A 19084-nucleotide genomic window follows, 5' to 3' on the forward strand; every position below is an offset into this window, starting at 1 on the left:
AATTCCTTTCTAGCCACATCCCAGTGAAGGCTAGCACCAAAATTTGCTACCAGTATACAGCCTTTTAGAATATTGCAACTCTAGAATACCTCCAGTGCATTTTATATGTAGAAGAAAGATGGATGTGAAAGGAACATATGGGCTGAATAATTTGTTGCCATACTTGAATTGCCTCCTGGGCTTAAGTTTCCTTTCCCTCCTTATTTTCCCAGCCTGAAAATCCAGATCATTGCCATGTTGATAAATTCTTGTTTATTTCTAGGGTCTTTTCCAAGTACTCTTAATGAGCCCTGAGTTGTAATTCTTCACTTCTTTATACCAGTTTACAGAAACAATTTCCAGAGAAGCCACATTGGTTACTGGAGGGAAATGAGGCCATGAATGTTGCTAATAGTAATTAGTGAAAATGTGTGCATAATAAGCTTCAAGATAATCTATGTCTTTGTGTTTTTCAGATGCTAGTATGTATGCCCATTATCTTTTCAATGCGTTTGACACTACACAGACTGGATCAGTGAAGTTTGAGGTAATTAATTTGCATCATATTTTGGTCATCTTTCTCAGACAATCTTAGTGATTTTTCATCTTCCACATCCACTCTTCACTCTGAACTATTAGTATTTTCAGGATAAATTGTTGGAGTCTTTAGACAAAAATCAACCAGGTGATGTTGCATTTTCTCTTTATCTAAGGACCTCATGTTTAATGTTATCAGCACCACAGGAAAAGTTAGTTGTCAAAGGTGGAGAAGAGAGAGGAGTGGAGAGATTTGACAGCACAATCAGTGGGAGAGGGACGAGAGTGGGGGAGGAGGATGCAGAGTGGTAGAGGTGTCAGTGGATAGAACAGAAGGTCCTGTGATGCTTACGACTTCTATAGTGGTTGAGGCTACTGCTGAACATGCAGATGTAGGTTAGAATTAGTATTGTCTTCTGGATTCCTTTTTTAAAAATAAGCTTACTTGTATAACCAATTGAGCAGCCATCTTCAGGCCCTTGGCTGCTGAAGGAGAAAACATCCATTCATTAACCAAAAGTTGGTCTGGTGCTCCAGTTACAAAAATCTATTATTAAAATTCATCTTTTTATGTATACAAGGATTTGTGGCACATGGGCATGAAGTAATAGATCTAAGCAGGAAGGACTTAGGAGTTTGGAACAAGGTTCATTGTATGTCCCAGAATAAAGCTATACTCTTCTACCATATGACCAAGAATATTAGTATGTTCTAGAAGGGGCCGAAATGTGTTGTTCCATTTATTATGTGTGTGGTGGAAAAGGTACCACATGAGTAAAGTGGTTCTCTGTGACAATACCTGTGCAGGTGTGAGGTGGACTATATAACATGAGCTATCAAGTTATTCATATGGCAAAAATTATACTAATATCTGAGTTATCCTCTGAGCATGTCCATTATGAATTAGATGTTTCTAGAGAACTAAATAGACTCAGACCAAACTAAATGCTTAGATAGGGAAGGTGTATCATTAACTATCTTTAATGCTTATTAGTTTGTCCCCATGATTGAGCTTTTCCTAAAGCTCAACAAATCCTAATTCCTCCCAGAGCCCTAGCAGTGAAGTTTCTTATGGGCTGTTTCTGTAATGCCAAGCCCTTTGGGGGGGTCATTGCCAGCAGGCCTTGAACCTGGGATCTCTAGATCTTAAAGCATGAGCCTGTGCTGCCTGAGCTAAAAAGAAGTTTTCTGTTAGTCGAGGCTGTAGCCCAGGGGCTACTACAGGGTGGGAGGGAGGGAGAACAGAGCCCTTATACATTTAGTGGAAGGAGGGGCTAAAGAGTTTTATGGTGACAATATTCTCCAAACAGGAAGTAAAGATGTTTTAAGAAGTTACTTTTTTTTAAAGGCTTAAAATAACTTATTTCTTTCTTCATTGAACCAGGGTTTTGTGATGGCACTATCAACTTTGTTGAGAGGAACAGTTCATGAAAAGCTAAGATGGACATTTAATCTTTATGACATAAATAAAGATGGATATATAAATAAGGAGGTAAGGCATTTTATGGCATTGACATCTGTTTAATTTCTAAAAGGACTGACTGGCTCATGTGGCACAGCGTAATTCATGTTTCATGCTGCTAATTAAGTGCCAGTCAGCATTGGGTTTGAGCATGTCCTTTTATTAGTATTCAAGGAAAAGTGCATGCTTACTTTGTATTGTATAATTATAGAGCCTATATTTTTCCTGTGTTGTGATGTGTCTTAAAAAAATTACTTAGCCAGGAGCAAATTTTGCATTCATAAAGGTATATATTGATTCCTAACTTAGGATAGGTATCAAATTACTGGTATGAGAGTGACTATGCTAATGCCTGTAAGTCCCTGAGCATGCCTAGTGTTAGCTAGAAATTTTCTGAAGCCTTGATATACTCAGACAAAGCTGAGTGTTTGCCCATTTTATAAAAAGCACAGTGCATTTTCTCCCCACAAGTTTGACCCCCGAATGATTTACTAGATCTACAACAAAATATTCTCCGGAGAATGTGCATTGAACAGTGGTGCTTAATTCTTCCATCCGATGCGTGTACGCTGTTTAAAATGGCAGTCATATACATGTAGAATTGAAGAAGGGAGGTTTAATGGCTAAAGCATATGAGTGGGAGTCAATAGATCTGGGTTTCATTCTTGCCTCTGCTTGAAGCTTCCTGGATAACTTTAGGCAAGTCAAGGTACATTGCGGTTTTTAAGAGTCTTAATTGATTTTTTTATTCCTAGAAAATATAGACAGAAATAATGTCACTTAGATGTTTATTGACCTGAATGTGTGGGCATAATCAAATGATTAGTCATCCAGGCCACATTAATTTACACAACCTCTTGCAGGTACAAAACCAGAGAGCAGGTTGGTAATATCTGTCTCTTAATTTCTCTCTTCTTCAATGTCCTTATTTGAATATTGAGGCTGATACTGTTGTGTTAGCTGCCACCAGGTGGCGATGTTACACAAAGTCTTTCTCATTTTTCTTTGTACAAGTAAGATTTTAATCTTGGTCTTGAGGTTTTGTTCTCCTGGTAAAATATCTTTGGGGGAGCTGTGGGAAGCAACAGGGGTGTTTGCTTTTGCCTTAATCTCCTTAACTAGTCAACTTCTGGAAGTCAGGCATTAAGGTTTGGCTGACATCCCTGAAAGAGGTATTCGCCTACATGCTGTTTGTGAGAGCACCTGTGGTGTCTATAGTGTATAAATAAAATAAGATACACTAAAAATAAACCCAGATTCCATGTTATTGATTCCTCCTCCAATAGAAAGATGACATACAGGGCCTTGACATCTGCTGTCACTCACAGAGGCGTGACAATGCTTACTTCTCCAGAGTTTTGTGGGGCTTAATCAAATAAAGCCAGATTATGCCACATTAATCCAGACTGAGTTGCACATTACTGCATCAAATTGATTTCAGTAGGACAGCCCACAGAATATAGTACTACTCAATATAAGGGTGGCAAATTCTAGCTCTTAATATCTAACGAAAGACTTTGACATCCTTGGATTTCAAATCTTTGGCACGAGGGAACTGCAAAGGGGAGAGACAATCTGGTTCGTAGATTGTATCGGAGGGAGGAGGTTAGCGATGTGAGCTACTCGTTGAGAGTAATCAAAGAACCTGCCAGTGACACCAGCATGTTTTCAAATAGTTTTAGCGTAATACAAGTGTCATGTAATGGGATGGAGTTAGTCAGTAGTGTAGTTAAGACTCGCGCAGTTCTTGGGAGCCCAAGTGAGAACAAACTCCCACAATCCCTGTCCTCCCTTGGCCAAGGAAACCGTGCCAGTAACAACTGTGTTGGAAAACTTTTGTCCGGTGTGGTACAGGCAGACAGAGTGCATAGATTAACATTACAGTATATTTAGTCTGGGATTTTCAAAGGAGCCAATAGGCACCCAACTCCCATTCACTCTCAGTGAGGAGTTGAGCACTTAACTACTTTAGACCCCTTTGAAAATCCCAATCTCCATGCTGAAGCTCAGCAAACTCAGGCTTCAAAGGACTTAAAGCTAGAAAATGAACTAATTATTCACGTCTGTTCACACCAAGGTGAGGGCCCTTGTCAAATTATTCTTTGTTTCCCCTATCACCAAAAGAAGACAGTCTAAATTATTTCTACGCATCTCTGTCAATGAAAGTTAAGCAAGCAAATAACATAATGGCTCTACTGCAGCATGGTTGGATTTATAGATACGAAGACCAAAACAAATGGGATGGTATGCATCTACACACTATTTGCACAATCTCATTTTCATTAATCAAACACATGATGATCCCAAAACTAGCTGGAAGTGGTTGCATCTACTTGGGAAAAAAGTCCTTCCAGCCCTTTGCTTCTTTCTGAGTGTTAGTTTGGTTTGGAAGTTTTTGTAGTCGAGTAGCAACCCATTTTTTGCTTACTTTTGCCTTTGCACATCCAGGTTATAGATAAAGAAGATATCCTGAGCTTAATCTTGATCATTTTCTTCAAAGTAACCTGAACTTTCCCTTTAAGCAAGTCTTTATTACAGAAGATTTGTCACATTTGATAGTGGTACAGAAACAAAGAAAAATCCTTTCCCCAGCTCAAAAGAGCTTCATCCAAATACTTTATTCTCAAGCTTTGGGAATGTGGGTTGTAACAGAAAGATACAACAAGAATTCAAATAGAAAAGAAAGAACAAGGGCCTACTTCAGATTCCACCACCAGCCAATTCTTCAGCTGCCAGTTGTAGCAAATTGCCTCATCTAAAGCTGTCCCCTCTCAGACTGCCAAGGTACTGTTTATAGAGTGCTCTGATTTAACTCTGAGCTTCCAGTTGTGCCTTCAGCCACTTGGCCACCTCATTAAGCCCAGCTTCAACCGGCAGGACAGATGAGCAATTAGTTAATTCATTTGGTACCAGTCCTAAGATAAGGCCTGTGCACCTGCCCAATGTTCTCCTGATGACATGTTAAACTTCCTTCCCTTATGCAGGGCTCAGGCAGCTAAATGCAAGTTAATGATCATGCCACTGAAAAACTGTGGTTTAACACAGGTATTCTGCCGAATTTGCCGCTCTCAGACACCAGTGTATCCAAGAGTGTATAAGATTGCTGAACATGTAGTCCCTGCTCCTTTTGCCTACTGGAAGCCCTACTTTGAAATATGTTCACCTTAATTTGTCTAAATGTTGTATAAAGGCGTATATGCAAGTAAGACCAAATCCGAGCATCCAAAAGATTTCAGGAAGGCCCATATTTGACACTAGGTTTTGAAAGTCTTCCAGTAGCTAATTTCTTACTCTTTGTAGTGTGCAGTCTCTTCCCACCCTCCTTTTAGTGTGCTGTTGTCCAGTGTTTTGGCTGGTCTGTGATCAGTTTTGAGCTCTTCCTGATAGGAATTATGTCTTGGTCTATATTCTCTAATGCACTGTGTTCATCTGTGGTTTAACACAAACGCTTAGCAATAATAAGTGCATTGAGACAACTGAGAAAGGTGGAGTAAGATTGTAAGATTTTTGGGACAGGGCTGACTACTATTTTGTGTCTGTACAGTTCCTTGCACAATGGAGCACCATTCTTGGTTGGTCCTTAGTCACCCCTGTAATAGACATGATTAATAAGTCAAAAGACCACAAGTTCTATTGTGGGGCCAATTCTGATCAGTCTCTGTGGATAGTGCTGGAGGTGATTCTTCCCAATCACTGGATGAAATTGGGGAAATAATAGTGGCCTCATAGGAGCTTTTGCAGCATGATTGACAAGTGATAGCAAAGCAAGAGAGATCCATTTGTAGACTAGCATATGTATGATGACATCCGTGTGTATACCAATAGAGGCTTGTGGTATCTGGAACTATGGTAGAAATGCCAAGAGTGAGACCTAGGTCTAGGCCTTCCTTAACATTAGGAAGAGAGTGAAGAACTGGGCCTTATTCGGTAAAAGAAAATAATGTACAGCTTGTTTGTATTAATTTCCATGTTGTATGTTTGCATGTCACTACTCCAGGAAATGATGGATATAGTAAAGGCAATTTATGATATGATGGGCAAGTACACATATCCTGTTCTCAAGCAAGATGCTCCAAGACTGCACGTAGAAGTTTTCTTCCAGGTACTTAGTTGATTTCTAATGCATTTCTCTTGACACTTAGCTACCAGCAAAACCTGAGCAATGACACTCAATCATTCCGAATTTCAGTGGTAGCCTCTGTCTAAGTTTGGAAGATACTGTAGTTTTATCCAAGTTACAAAATGACATGCTACATATGCAAAAATATATCAGTATTATGAGAACTAAAAATGTTTCTTTGTTTTGATTTGCAGAAAATGGATAAAAACAAAGATGGTGTTGTAACTCTAGATGAGTTTATTGAATCATGTCAGGAGGTAAGGACAATCTTATTGCTGCCATGAAAGCAGAGAAGATGGTTTCATGCCACAATGTTCATATCCGCTCTGGATTTCAATCCACTCCAGGTCTCTGGGTGCTCAGGATCCCAGGTTTCATTCTATTAGATGTTCAAGCCAGCTGCAAAATTCAGCTCTGGGTTCTGATCTGTGAATCTCCCTAAAGATCAGAGTGCTTGCTACCTACATGGATTTGGTGCAAACTGGTCACTGAATACAGACTGTTCATTTCCAGTGCTGATGGCCAGTGCTTTTATTTTCCCAAGTGAATTCCTGATTCCTTGTTACTGTACACAACTCATAGGGAAGCTCCTGGAGCCTTTAACTTATGTAGAGAGACATTGTCAGCCTCTCAAAAGCAGAAAAATATGCAAGTGGTTTTTTTTCTGGATAACATTAACAGGGACTACCACAATGTCTGAGCTGTCCAAAAGCATAAAATCTGCCTAGGAACCTTTCAGTTACAACACTGACTCATAAAACTCATTGATGTTCAAGGTCAAATGTTAAAAACAAGTACTGTAATCAAAACGATGATTTTTCCAAAATGAACATCTTTGACAAATTCCATAAATTAAACTGGCTGTGGTAATTATTTACTGTTATTTTAGTGCCTACACAAAGACCAGCATCTGCATGAACATGCAATTAGCCCAACATCTATTTTCTTGGACTCCAATTAACTGTGTGACTGTTTGGTCAGGGATGTTTCCAGTATTTAAGCAGTGCAATAAAAGCCTGTGCCTTTTATAGAGTTTAAAACGGCACTAATTATCATTTATCAAGCATCAAGCTTTCCCTAGAAACTAATTCTTGTTCTCTAATCAAAACATTTCAATTTTTTCAGGTATTTTTCGGGGGGTGGGATAGGGAAAGAAAAGGGAGTTTTCAACCAAAGCAATTGGACAGTTTCGGTCACCCAAATCTGCATTTTTTTGGTGAAAAAAGTTTCCCATGAAAAATTTCATCCAACTCTTCTCAGGAGTGTGCAACTCATCCCTCATTATTAGATGACTAATGCAATGTCTTTTCAGTTTGGTTGCTTTATTCTTGACATCTTCGGTTTCTTTGCTTGGGTTTTGGCCCCTTCCTTAATTTTTCTTTATCTGTTGCTTTGTTCCCAATTTTTGGTACCAGTGGAGTATTAATTAATGGTGGTTGACTTGTCTTGTGGTTTCTAGGTTTGCCTTGGGACTAGATGTGTACGATCATTGATATAAGAAATTTAAGCTGCTTCACTTTCCTCTGAGATTTTTTTTAACTGCTCTGCACTGTGGTTTCTGTTCAGTGCTTGAATACTTTGCTGTCGGAATGCGTCTTGTAGATTGATAAAATACAAGGATCGTTTCCTCTCAAATAGGAGACTCCAAAATTTAGATTTATCTTTTTTAATTTAAAAAATAACCCTGTAATGAGAACTGCAGATGCCAGGTGTCTCTGAGAATTTGCCTTGTCATCAGTCAACCCGTAGTTATTAATATTTTGTGGATGTGGCGTCCCATGCCATGTACTGCACTGCACCATCCCCTACTAAGGAGTCACATCAGTAGCTGTAGTCTACTCCTATGCTCATTTTGGGCTGGTGCAGAGGCATGCTGCTCCTGCTATTAAAAGTGTGTGTGATGGGGATTATGGGAGTGGGATTATGTTGGCCTCTAATCTGCTACCTGTGGAAGACTGGGCTTGAGATAGCTCTCTGTTTCATCCAGTCAGTGTTCGGGATTGTTGGAGGCCTCCACAGGACTGATCTGCGGCTGATGGGAAATGGATCCAGCAGAGAGAATCCTATTTCTTTGCAAAAATGGGGGTGGGGAAAAACCAGATTGTATTGGACCTCAAACAGTTCCTCTGGTGACTGTGGGGGGAAATCTAAATTACCCTGTGAGTATGAGATAACAACAAGAGATTCTTTGAGTACATCAGAAGCAGGAAACCTGTGGTAAAAATCTAAGGATCCATTGGATTGCAAAGAGTTAAAGAGAGAAATTAGGAACTTTGCTGAGAAAAAACATTACTGAAAAGCTAAATGATTTCTCTGCATCAGTTTTCACCACCCAGAATGATGGTGAGAGTCCTGCACTGGACCTGATCTTTCCTGGTAACAAAGATGAGGTATACTCAGAGATAGAGGTGACAGCTGAATTTGTGCAGGAGCAAATTGTTAATTGATTTAAAATATAGTAAGCTGCCAGGCCCAAATGGTAGACACCCAAGAGTTCTGAAGGAGTTGAAGTATGAAGCACCTGAGCTGCTAACAAAAAAATATAATCACTCATTAATAATAACTACTGTTTCTGAGTATTGGAAGGTAGCAAATGTTTTTGCATATTTAAAAAAAGGTTCATGGGATGATCTGGGGAATTATAGACTTGTAAATTTTACATCTGTATTGGTTGAATCAAGCATTAAAAATAGAGTAACAACACATTTGATAGTTCATGATCGGATATGGTCTAACCAGCGTGGATTCAGCACAGGAAAATCATGTTTCAGTAATTTCTTAGAATTCTTTGAATGTGTCAGTAACATGGGTGCATAAAGGACAACCAGATAACATAATTTATTTAGACATCCAAAAGGCTTTGAAAAGGTGTAAGAGGTGAAAATTTTTCTTGGATTAAAAACTGGGTAGGAGTCAGAAAGCAAAGAGTAGGATTAAAGAGTCAATTTTTATCATGACAAAACGGTTAACATCAGGGTGCCTCAAGATTCGTACTAGGTCCCATGTAGCTTAGTATTTATTAATTAACTCGTGGGGGTGGGGCTGAGTACTGAGGTAGCAAAATTTGCAGATGATACAAATGTATTTGGGTTAATCAGGACCAGAGAAGATTATGAAGAATTTTAGAGACCTAAACAGGCTAGGTCAATGGACAGCATGACGGTAGATGAAATTGAATGCTGACAAATGCAAAATAAGGCACATTGGAAGGGTTAAAAATAAACGACTCTTGTAGTTAATTTAGAAATCTATAAGGTGTAACAACTCAGGAAAGGAACCTGGGTGTCAATGAAGCAAATTCAATTAAATCCTGTGTTCAATGTCAGCTGTGGCCAAATCCCAAAATAATGTTAGGATAGAGAATAATACCAAAATTGATGTCTTTTATATAAACCAATGTGCAGCCTCCCCTGGAATCCTGTGCACTGTACAGGTCACCTCATCTCAAAAAGGACATTTCAGAATTGCAGAAGGTTCAGAAAAGAGCGGCAAGAATAGTCATAAGCCTGGAAAAACTCTCCATGCAGAGAGATTGAAAGGATTGGGGTTGCCTACCTTAAAAAGGAGAAAAATAAGAGAGGGCACAATAAAGGTGTATAAAATAATGAGTGGTCTAGAGAAAATAGGTTGGGAGCTTCTGTTGTCTCTGACTCATAAGACATGAGCAAGAGACATTCAAATAAATTAAAAGGTGGGAAATTCAAAACCAATAAAAGGAAATACATTTTCACATGACTTGTAATTAAACTGTGGAACTCAATGCCACAGGAAGTCATTGACACCAGGAATTTAATAAGATTCAAAAGGGGATTAGGTATTTATATGGCTATCAAGAATATTCAGAGTTGTTCTAATCATTGATAATAGAAATTTCAGCAGGGCTATGAAGCATTGTACTTCAAGCTTTAAAGCAACAAGCTTTCAAGCATCTCTAACTATTAGAGGTCAGGATGAGACGTATGTGGGGGGACAGATTATCCCAGATTATATGCTTGTTTGTGGGGTTCTTACACCTTCCTATGAATCATATGGTTCTATCCACTGTTGGAGACTGGATGGACTAGATCCTGAAGTAAGTGGACCTTAGGCCTGATCCAGTCTGGCAATGCATATGTTCCTATGATAGGCTCTGTTCTGGGGAATTAGAGCAGTGGTTGCCCTAAAAACAGGGGCCCTGATTCTCCACTGAATTGTACCTTGTGTAGCCATTTATACCTGTACAAAGTGAGGGCAAATTGCTACCAAACCAGACTGCACAGGTATAAATGATGGATAAAAATTGGGACAAGAATGTTTGGCATCTGCTGGACCTTTAGCTGTTAGGTTTTGAAGACTGTCACCCCTTGCACACCTGATTTTGAAGTGCTGTAAATGGGAAAGTGATAAGCTACCATCCTCTGGTTGGATAGCACTGACTGACTGCTCTCTCTGGCTGTGCTGAGCCCAGTGAAGATGCATATATGGATGTTTGCTGGTGAGAGAGCAGATGGGGGAAACAAAGTTAGCATTTACGTGGGACTAAAGCAGGGGTGTCCAAACTGAGCCTGAGAAGGAGCCAGAATTTACCAATGTACATTGCCAAAGAGCCACAGTAATAAGTCATCAGCCCTCCATTAGCTCCCGCCCTCCAGCCCCCAGCACCTCCTGCCTGCCGCAATCAGTTGTTTTGCATGCGCAGGAGGCTCTGTGGGGGAGGGGGAGGAGCGAGGGCATGGCAGGCTCGGGGGAAGGGGCCTTGGGGAAAGAGGTGAAGTGGGGGCAGAGCAGGGAGTTGAGCAGTGAGCACCCCCTGGCACACTGGAAAGTTAGCATCTGTAGCTCCAGCACCGGAGTCAGCACCTATGCAAGGAGCCGCATATTAACTTCTGAAGAGCCGCTTTGAAGCCACAGGTTGGCCATCCCTGAACTAAAGGAACTGCTTGTTCTGGGCCAGATTCAATAAGAATTCTATTCTGCGGATGCAAAGGATTGTGCTGCAGAGACCATGTGGAATTTTTATTGAGTCTGTCCCATGTTCATTAACAGTGGGTGATTTCTCTACTCCTGTTCTTCTTTTTGCGGATACAGACTAACACGGCTGTTACTCTGAAACCTGATTTCTCTAGGTTTTATATTGCAAAATCTGTATAGGCATGAATGATTCCATGGGTGTTTGTGACTGTGCCCATTGCAGCAATTGCCCAATCTCAGGCACCATATCATTCAAAGAGGAAAGATGATCTTGTGGGTAAATCACTGAACTAGGATTTGGGAGATCTGCACTCAATTCCCGCCTCTGCCACAGATTCCCTGTGTGACTGTGGACAAGTCATTTAACTGGAGTGTGTCTGTTGCCCATCTGTAAAATGAGGAAGATATTTCCTTCCAACCATCCTGTGTGGATGTTGCCTGTTTAGATTTTAGGCTCTTTGAGGCAGGGACTGTCTTCTACTTTGTGTCTGTACAGCACCTCTCACATTGAGACCTTGATCTTGGTGTGTCTAGGCGTTATACAGCGATAACATCAGTAATTCAAATTGCATAGTGTTATAACGGTTTTTAATTTAACAGCAAAATATGATTTTATTTTTTCAAAATATACAGCCTCTCTCTTGTAAATCTGGCCTAATCAAAAGAAAAACAAATTAAGATCATGCCTTCTAAAGGCAGAAGAGAGAAAACTAGAGACCTCTGCTTTATCATGGCAATTCAATTGAAGACTAAATATATGTCACATTACCATTGACTAGTAAAACCCACTTCCCTTGCCTAAATATCTGATAGTATGATAGTATTTGACTCAACTGTGGTAGAGTGCAGGGGCTATTCCTTGGTCCATGGAGAACAAGGAGTCAACCTCAGTTCAGCTCCCGCCCCCTTCCCCTTGCCCAGCCATTTAAGGAAAGGACTTGGGGATGAGGTGGCAGAGAAAGGAGTCTGTTTGAGAAGCAAAAATTCCTCTGTTGCAGAAGAGAGGAAAGAGGGAAGGGGCTGAGTCTGCTCTACTACCTCCTCACAGACTTTTCCCTGGTCATTGATAATAGCCTTCTTAAATGGCTGCCAACCAAGGCTAAGATCACTGGTATCTTGCACTGTAGCTCAGCTAGTTCACAGTGCATCATAGATCAGACCAAAGTCACAAATTTAAAGGGACAGGTGGGTGGAAATATAAAGCTTTATCATTTGACCCAGCTTTGGGTACATCAGACATCAAGCTCCATAGTAAATTTGCCTGATGAGAAATGTTTTAAATCAGGTTTTCCCCATGTATAACCCTAATTTTGTCATTTGGATTCAGGAGGTGGAAATCAATGGCATTTGAGATTTCATGTATTTCAATCAGGAAGTGGCTGCATTTTAGTGGTGGGTCAAGTAATCCCTGGGTACAGTTTGCATATCAGTTTAAGGCCTATGACTTCAATTGGACAGTTCAGGCGTGTAAAGTTAAGCACACGTGTAAATGTTCAAAGTCAATGGGGCTCCATGCAGGCTGCAAAGTCTGCCCACACGGAGCTCAGAACAGGCCCCACTTCAGTAAAGAACTGAAGCATGAGCTTCAGTCTCTCATTATTCAGCAAAGAATTTAAACCTGTGTTTAACTTCAAGCATATGCCTAAGTCCTACAGACACCCACTGCATGCTGCCTGATGTGCCCAAGTGCTGTGCTGAATCAGGGCCTAAGCTTGTAAGCATTTCAGGCTCACCTAGGATGAGTGGTGCTACAAAAATGTAGCCACCACATCTTGCAGCAATGAATATTTGGAACTGGCTGTGCTGCAAAGTGCCATAGAAAGCTTTAAGAACACAGTTTTTCAATTATCAGAGGGGTAGCCGTGTTAGTCTGGATCTGTAAAAAAAAAAAAGCAACAAAGAGTCCTGTGGCACCTTTAAGACTAACAGATGTATTGGAGCATAAGCTTTCGTGGGTGAATGCCCACTTCGTCAGACGCATGACCACTTTTAAGTGTATGTTTTTCTCATTGCTTCCAGGATGACAATATTATGAGATCCTTACAGCTCTTTGAGAATGTGATGTAACAGCATCTGGAATGCAGCATAGGAACCAGAGACTTTGTACGTAATGAAAACCGTCTTTCTGGACGAAGGCTTTTTACAACTCAGCTATGTTGCGTGAACAAGGATTGTGTAAGGCATCTCCAACCGAGCTTCGTTTCCGAATGCAACAAACTCCCATCTCTCCTCCCCAAGAGACACTGACTGGAAGTTATTTCATTTTGGAAGCATGCTAATATTTTAATAAAACCTGATGAGTGAGACCTGCTGCTTGAAGTTTAATGAATAATATACAACATTCTGTTTGCTAGTCACAAGTTCTGCTGCTTTTAATCTAGCAAATCTGATTACATCTGGTAGCACCATGTCAATAGCTTGCTAAGCCATCTATTGTGAGTGGAAGCTCAGTCCATTCCATCATAGAACAACGTGTTGTATAAATGTCCTCTTTATTTTGCTTTGGCAGAAACCTAATGTACCAAGACATCTATGTTTAGATTTTGAAAACTAACACCAGATTTATTTACTATGTTAAATGGAGGGTCCAGTTCATTTAAAAACCATATATCCCACTTTACTCAACATTCCTGATTTTTCTCTCACATACACTGGTGTTACTCCATTGAATTTCATGGAGTTGCTTCTGATATACACCAGCCAGAGGAGCATTAAGCCAATATACATTAGAAGAGCAGAATACACTTTTCCATATACAATTTCTACACGACAGAATGAATTCCATTGGGTAACATTGAGTTCCTGTAGGACAAGATGATTTTAATGGTCTGGAACTTTGGGGGGCATGCTTTTACCATTAAATGCCCACCAGTATTCCCAACCACAAAGTGGGCCTCTAGTATACAGTATGCATCTCCCACCAGAACAGCTTCAATGGACCATGGTCCTTTCTGTATGGTTTGGAACACCCTTAATAAATACATCATTTGTAGTTTTACATTGTTTTAAAGCAAGGTATTTCCCAATGTTTGGATTTATTTGAACTTTTAAATTTTTCTTCTGAGATCCCTCTTGGCTGCAAGAGTAAGGGAATATGTTTGGCCAAATGCAGAGAGGCAAATTAGATCTTAGTACTCAGCAGGTCAAGTAACTGTCTCCACACAGGTTCACATTGGGCACCGGGAAGGCTGATTGCACTTGTACAGCAGAAAGCAGTTGTGACAGGCAGGCAGGTAAAGGCAGAGGAACCAAGAAGGGAAAAGAGAACAACCTAACATAGTCCAGGATTGCCATAGGCCTCCCGTATAGGAAACACCTATATTTTTATTATATCAGAGACTATATTACAAATATACTGTCAGCACTAAAAATATATTTTAAATATTAGGTAAGTGGAAACTTTTTATAATATGCAAAATATATGGAATCACTTGTTTCTATAGCCCTATATTTTATAAAGCCTATTGATCCACAGACCTATTGCTGATGTAGACATAGATCTGATTGATACCTGTGCGATGCTGTGCTTGCACCACCGTCGAGGACACTCCTGTAACTCGTCCTGGCATACGCTTACACGGGTGCTGTGCTTGACTCATGTGAGTAGCCCCATTGAAGTCAGCAGGGCTATTCAAGTGAGGAAAGTTTTAGTGCTGGCAGGACTGGAGGCTTACTCTGCTTTTCTGGCTACCTCACACCAAACACCACCAATGAGTTTGTTCCTACAAAAGATGTAGGACATGGTAACTCCCACCAGTGTGCTGTGCCTTGCAACGGGGGTGAGATGCTGTGAGGGTAGCACAGTCCAGTTGTACTATGTCTCCTCCATCTAGCTATTATCTTGATGAATAAGTATGTAGTAAGTCAAAGGTGGAAAAAATCAGAAATTATATCTTATTGCCTCTTCATTTTTCTTGCAATCCCAGCTTAGGTACAGAAGCTTAGATTTAATGCAAGGCCAATTTATTTACACAAAGTGCAACTACAAGTTTTCAATCTGAATTATTAATTTCATTTTATGAGAAAACAGCCAAATAAAAGAAGGAAAAAAGTGATTCAGAGTGACAGACAGTGTGTATTTTCTGTAACATGCTGCATCAACTCTGCTCACAAAATGGCAGATGCAGCCTGTGGACTCCTAGAAGTTTAAAGATGTAGTACACAAACTAAGATTACTAGAGTGACAAGGTGGGCGAGGTAATATCTTTTATTGAACCAACTTCTGTTGGTGAGAGAGACAAGCTTACACAGCGCTCTCCTTCACTTCAGCCTCACCCATCTTGTCTAATATTCTGGGACCAATGTGGCTACAAGACTGCATACAAAAATAAGATTATTTATGAAAGTTGTCAGTTACATACATCCGAAGTGTGTGTGTTTGTGGGAGGAGCGGGAGGTGTCACAAGGGCCCATAGACTGGGAAAAAACACTAAATCAAGACAGTTCACAGAGAGGGGGTGCATTTTAGGCACTGTCTTATCATAATCTTAGACCAGTAGCTTTGATAACCACCCTTCTCAGACCACTGTAAGCACAATACCTGAGGCCACACCAAAATACCCAAGGCCAAATTAATTTCTTGGGTAACACCATTGAGTTAAGTAGAATTACATCAGTGATGAGTTTGGCCCCTGATGTTTTTCTTGGTATAAACTTTCAGAACTGCTATAGTAATGATGCAAGTTATCTTCTTGTTAGCTGGAGACAAAACTGTAGTGTGTTGATTTGTTAATCTGTGTACAGAGTCACTGCTGTACTACCGTGTACTATTGTCCAGACTGTTCTAATGTTTATAAGTACCTTCTGCTAAGTTTGGCCTCGATTCAGCCACACACACAGCTTTAAGCACCTAAGCGTGTGAGAGGTCCCATTGACTTCCACTGGGATCATTCACAATTGCGTGTTGCTGAACTGGGGCCTGAGTTAGTGGCAATGCTGCTTTAGCTTCTCTTTTGGGGAGCCAAAGGCCCTGGGTTCTGCTACTGCCATTAACCATGGATTCTGTATGTGCAGGGTGGCCACAGAACATCACGGCCCTAATTATGCTCCCACTGAAGTCAATGGTAAAACTCGCTTTGATTTTAGTGGTGCAGGATTGGGCCCTATGACAGCATGATAATGTTTCCACCCTGGGTTGATACTTCAGTTCCAATTACTGTTACTGATACCTAAAATAGCAGGATTAGCACATCTGGCAGCTGTATCTTCACATATACTGTAGAAAGTATCGGAAGCCATTCCCCCTTATTGAACAGTTCTAGTTGTAAAGTCAAATGGTGACAGAATAACTTTCTTTAAGAAACCATGTATTGTCCATTGTATCTTGTATCTCATCACACAGTTTATCTGGCAATGTCTCATCCATAGGCTGGTATGCATCGATGCACAGTAAGCCTTCTCTTTATGAACTGTTTGCAAAGCATGCGTGGATGAAAAAGAGCCAGTAACTGTGAGAGAATTTTATTCTGCTTGGAAATGTCTTTTGGTTTTAAATTCTCTATGAATGTTAGTTTGTAAACTTCCAAACCCTCCCAGGATTCATAAATGGGGTTTGCAATATTTATGGCAAATACTTACTACTGCAGCTTATTAAATAAAACATACTGTGATAGTCTGATCTCATCCCATCATGAATCCTACTACCTGTATTTTGAAGGCAGTTACTGTGCTGGTTTCTAAGTTGCAATTAGAATATCCATCAGTGCTATCAGCTGTACATGTTTTCTCAAAATTGTGAATGTTTAAATAATGGCCAGATGATTTGTCTGACTTAATTCATTAGTTAATCTACATAACCGTGCCAGCAGTTTTAAAGCACATAACATGCATATTAGGCAACAAATCTATTGAAAATAAGAATGTCAATAATGACGCAACAAATGTAATGTGTCTGCTACTTTTGATGTTAGTTTTCCTGTTACTTTGAAAGCATTGCAATGTTGTGAGTAATCATGAATAATGTGACCCATGATGGTACTGATATCATAAGAGAAATGTCAATGTTCAAATGCTTTAAGCAGAATATTGGTATCCCTGGATTGTGACACATGCTGAACAACAAACCACCATTGTGTCAGCCTAAGAACTCTGTTGATGCGTGTGCAGCAGTGTAACTTTTTTCTTCATCATGGAAGTCCCATGATTGACTTAAGAAGTATGGGCAAATAATATAAATTGTGCTAACTGAAGCCATTTTACTGGAGCAGCAATGCATCGCTTCACAAATGCTATTATCCGATGGCAATTTGTATGACATTTTGTTGAACGGTTTTAAAGATTTTGAGTTTAATAATAAAAATAAAAGATGTACAGGAGGGTGTCTTTTTGTGTGCTCAGGTCTTGATGGGACATTGTCAGGTTAAAAATCCTGGACCAGATTTTTAAAAAAACAGGTCCCTGTTCCAAATACACATACCTGTGTATGTGCCAAATGGTATTGCTGAACTGGCACTGTGAGTATAACATTTACCTACACATGGGTTATGTGCATGTCTAACTTAGGGGTGCATCAATGTATGGGTGCAAGGGCATGCAGCTAACTCTGAAATTCTTCTCCCTAAATATAGATACTAACCCAGGGGTCGGCAACGTTTGGCACGCGGCTCGCCAGGGTAAGCACCCTGGCGGGCGGGCCAGTTTTATTTACCTGCTGACGCGGCAGGTTTGGCCAATCGCGGCCCCCACTCACAGCGGTTCGCCGTCCCGGGCCAATGGGGGCGGCAGGAAGTGGTGCGGGTGAGTGATGTGCTGGCCGTGGCTTCTCACCGCCCCCATTGGCCCGGGACGGCGAACCGCGGTGCGTGGGGGCCGCGATCGGCAGAACCTGCCGTGACAGCAGATAAATAAAACTGGCCCGGCCCGCCAGGGTGCTTACCCTGGCGAGCCGCGTGCCGAACGTTGCCGACCCCTGTACTAACCAATGCCTTTACCTGTATCACTCGTAATACCTTGGATTAGTAAAACTGTAAGTCTTATTTCTTGTGACTATTTTGGCTGTTTTCATTGCAGTAATGTCAAGAAAATATCTAAACACTCTATTTCTTGGGCTAAAAAGAAGGCCTATCCATGTCCCTTTAGCCACAGTCTGGTGACAATAGCTATTCTGACACTTAGATAAATGCAGACAACATTTTGCATTATACATATTTGCTAAGGTACATATTGTAGGGCCTGCAATATAGACAGACATGCAAAGGAGAAGGTTCTCTTGCATACATGCAGAAATGTGACAGCTGTATGAAGTACCCTGTTTCCCCGAAAATAAGACATCCTCCGAAAATAAGGCCTACTTACAGTTTTGCCTCTCGTTGTAATATAAGGCATCCCCCCGATAATAAGACCTCCCCGATAATAAGGCATCCACCGATAATAAGGCATTTTTCATTTCTGAAAAATAAGACATCCCCTGAAAATAAGACCTAGCGCATCTTTGGGAGCAAAAATTAATATAAGACACTGTCTTATTTTCGGGGAAACAGGGTATGCTATTGGTATGATTCCACTTCCTAATGGATCGGTGTCTGCACTACCTTGATTGGCACCCTCCTTTGGCCAGTTCTTAGCAAACTAGGCAGGCATTGGGTGCACATGAAGAATGGAGCACGCTCTCATCTGCAATAGGCGGGGTGAGGTACGTTGGCCAGTCACTGTGGAAAAATTTGCACTTGTGCTGCCTGACTTCTACCTGTTCTTGGGTTTAAAAGGGCTTGGGGCTAATCGAGCACTTTTCATTAGCACTGAAGTCACTTTTACCAGGAGGCTGCCTGTAGGAATGGCAAGGCACAGTGGAGTTTGCACCATATAGTCACATGCCCATGCTGTTTTTCTAATTTTATTCCTCAGCTCCTCCCACTCAGACCAGAAGATTAGGCTCATTCTGCTGTTTAGCTGCCCCTCCCTGCATCCAAACTAAAACCACATGTTTACCTACACCTCTGCAAAGCATGTTTTGAGGAAATTCTATATAAAATTGGTGCTGCTGCAAAAGGAGCAGTAGCTTGAAGCTGAGGCAGATTTGGTCACAGCAGCAGATGTGA

At 40.7% G+C, this 19084-nt stretch overlaps 1 protein-coding gene across 2 annotated transcripts in view; it reads left to right on the plus strand.

The window, feature by feature from the left end:
• The window catches only part of KCNIP1 (potassium voltage-gated channel interacting protein 1), a 575775-nt gene extending 558418 nt beyond the window's left edge, over positions 1-17357 (plus strand). For both annotated transcript variants that reach the window (XM_054038336.1, XM_054038337.1), the window contains exons 4-8: positions 456-526; positions 1901-2008; positions 5976-6080; positions 6293-6355; positions 13068-17357. In XM_054038336.1, the coding sequence (XP_053894311.1) occupies positions 456-526; positions 1901-2008; positions 5976-6080; positions 6293-6355; positions 13068-13115 (395 nt within the window). In that variant the 3' untranslated portion in view covers positions 13116-17357. The remainder of the gene's footprint in view (positions 1-455; positions 527-1900; positions 2009-5975; positions 6081-6292; positions 6356-13067) is intronic.
• The last annotated feature ends 1727 nt before the right edge of the window (positions 17358-19084 follow it).

Source organism: Malaclemys terrapin, chromosome 8 (assembly GCF_027887155.1).
Source record: "Malaclemys terrapin pileata isolate rMalTer1 chromosome 8, rMalTer1.hap1, whole genome shotgun sequence".
In the NCBI taxonomy this organism is placed as follows: Eukaryota; Metazoa; Chordata; order Testudines; family Emydidae; genus Malaclemys; species Malaclemys terrapin.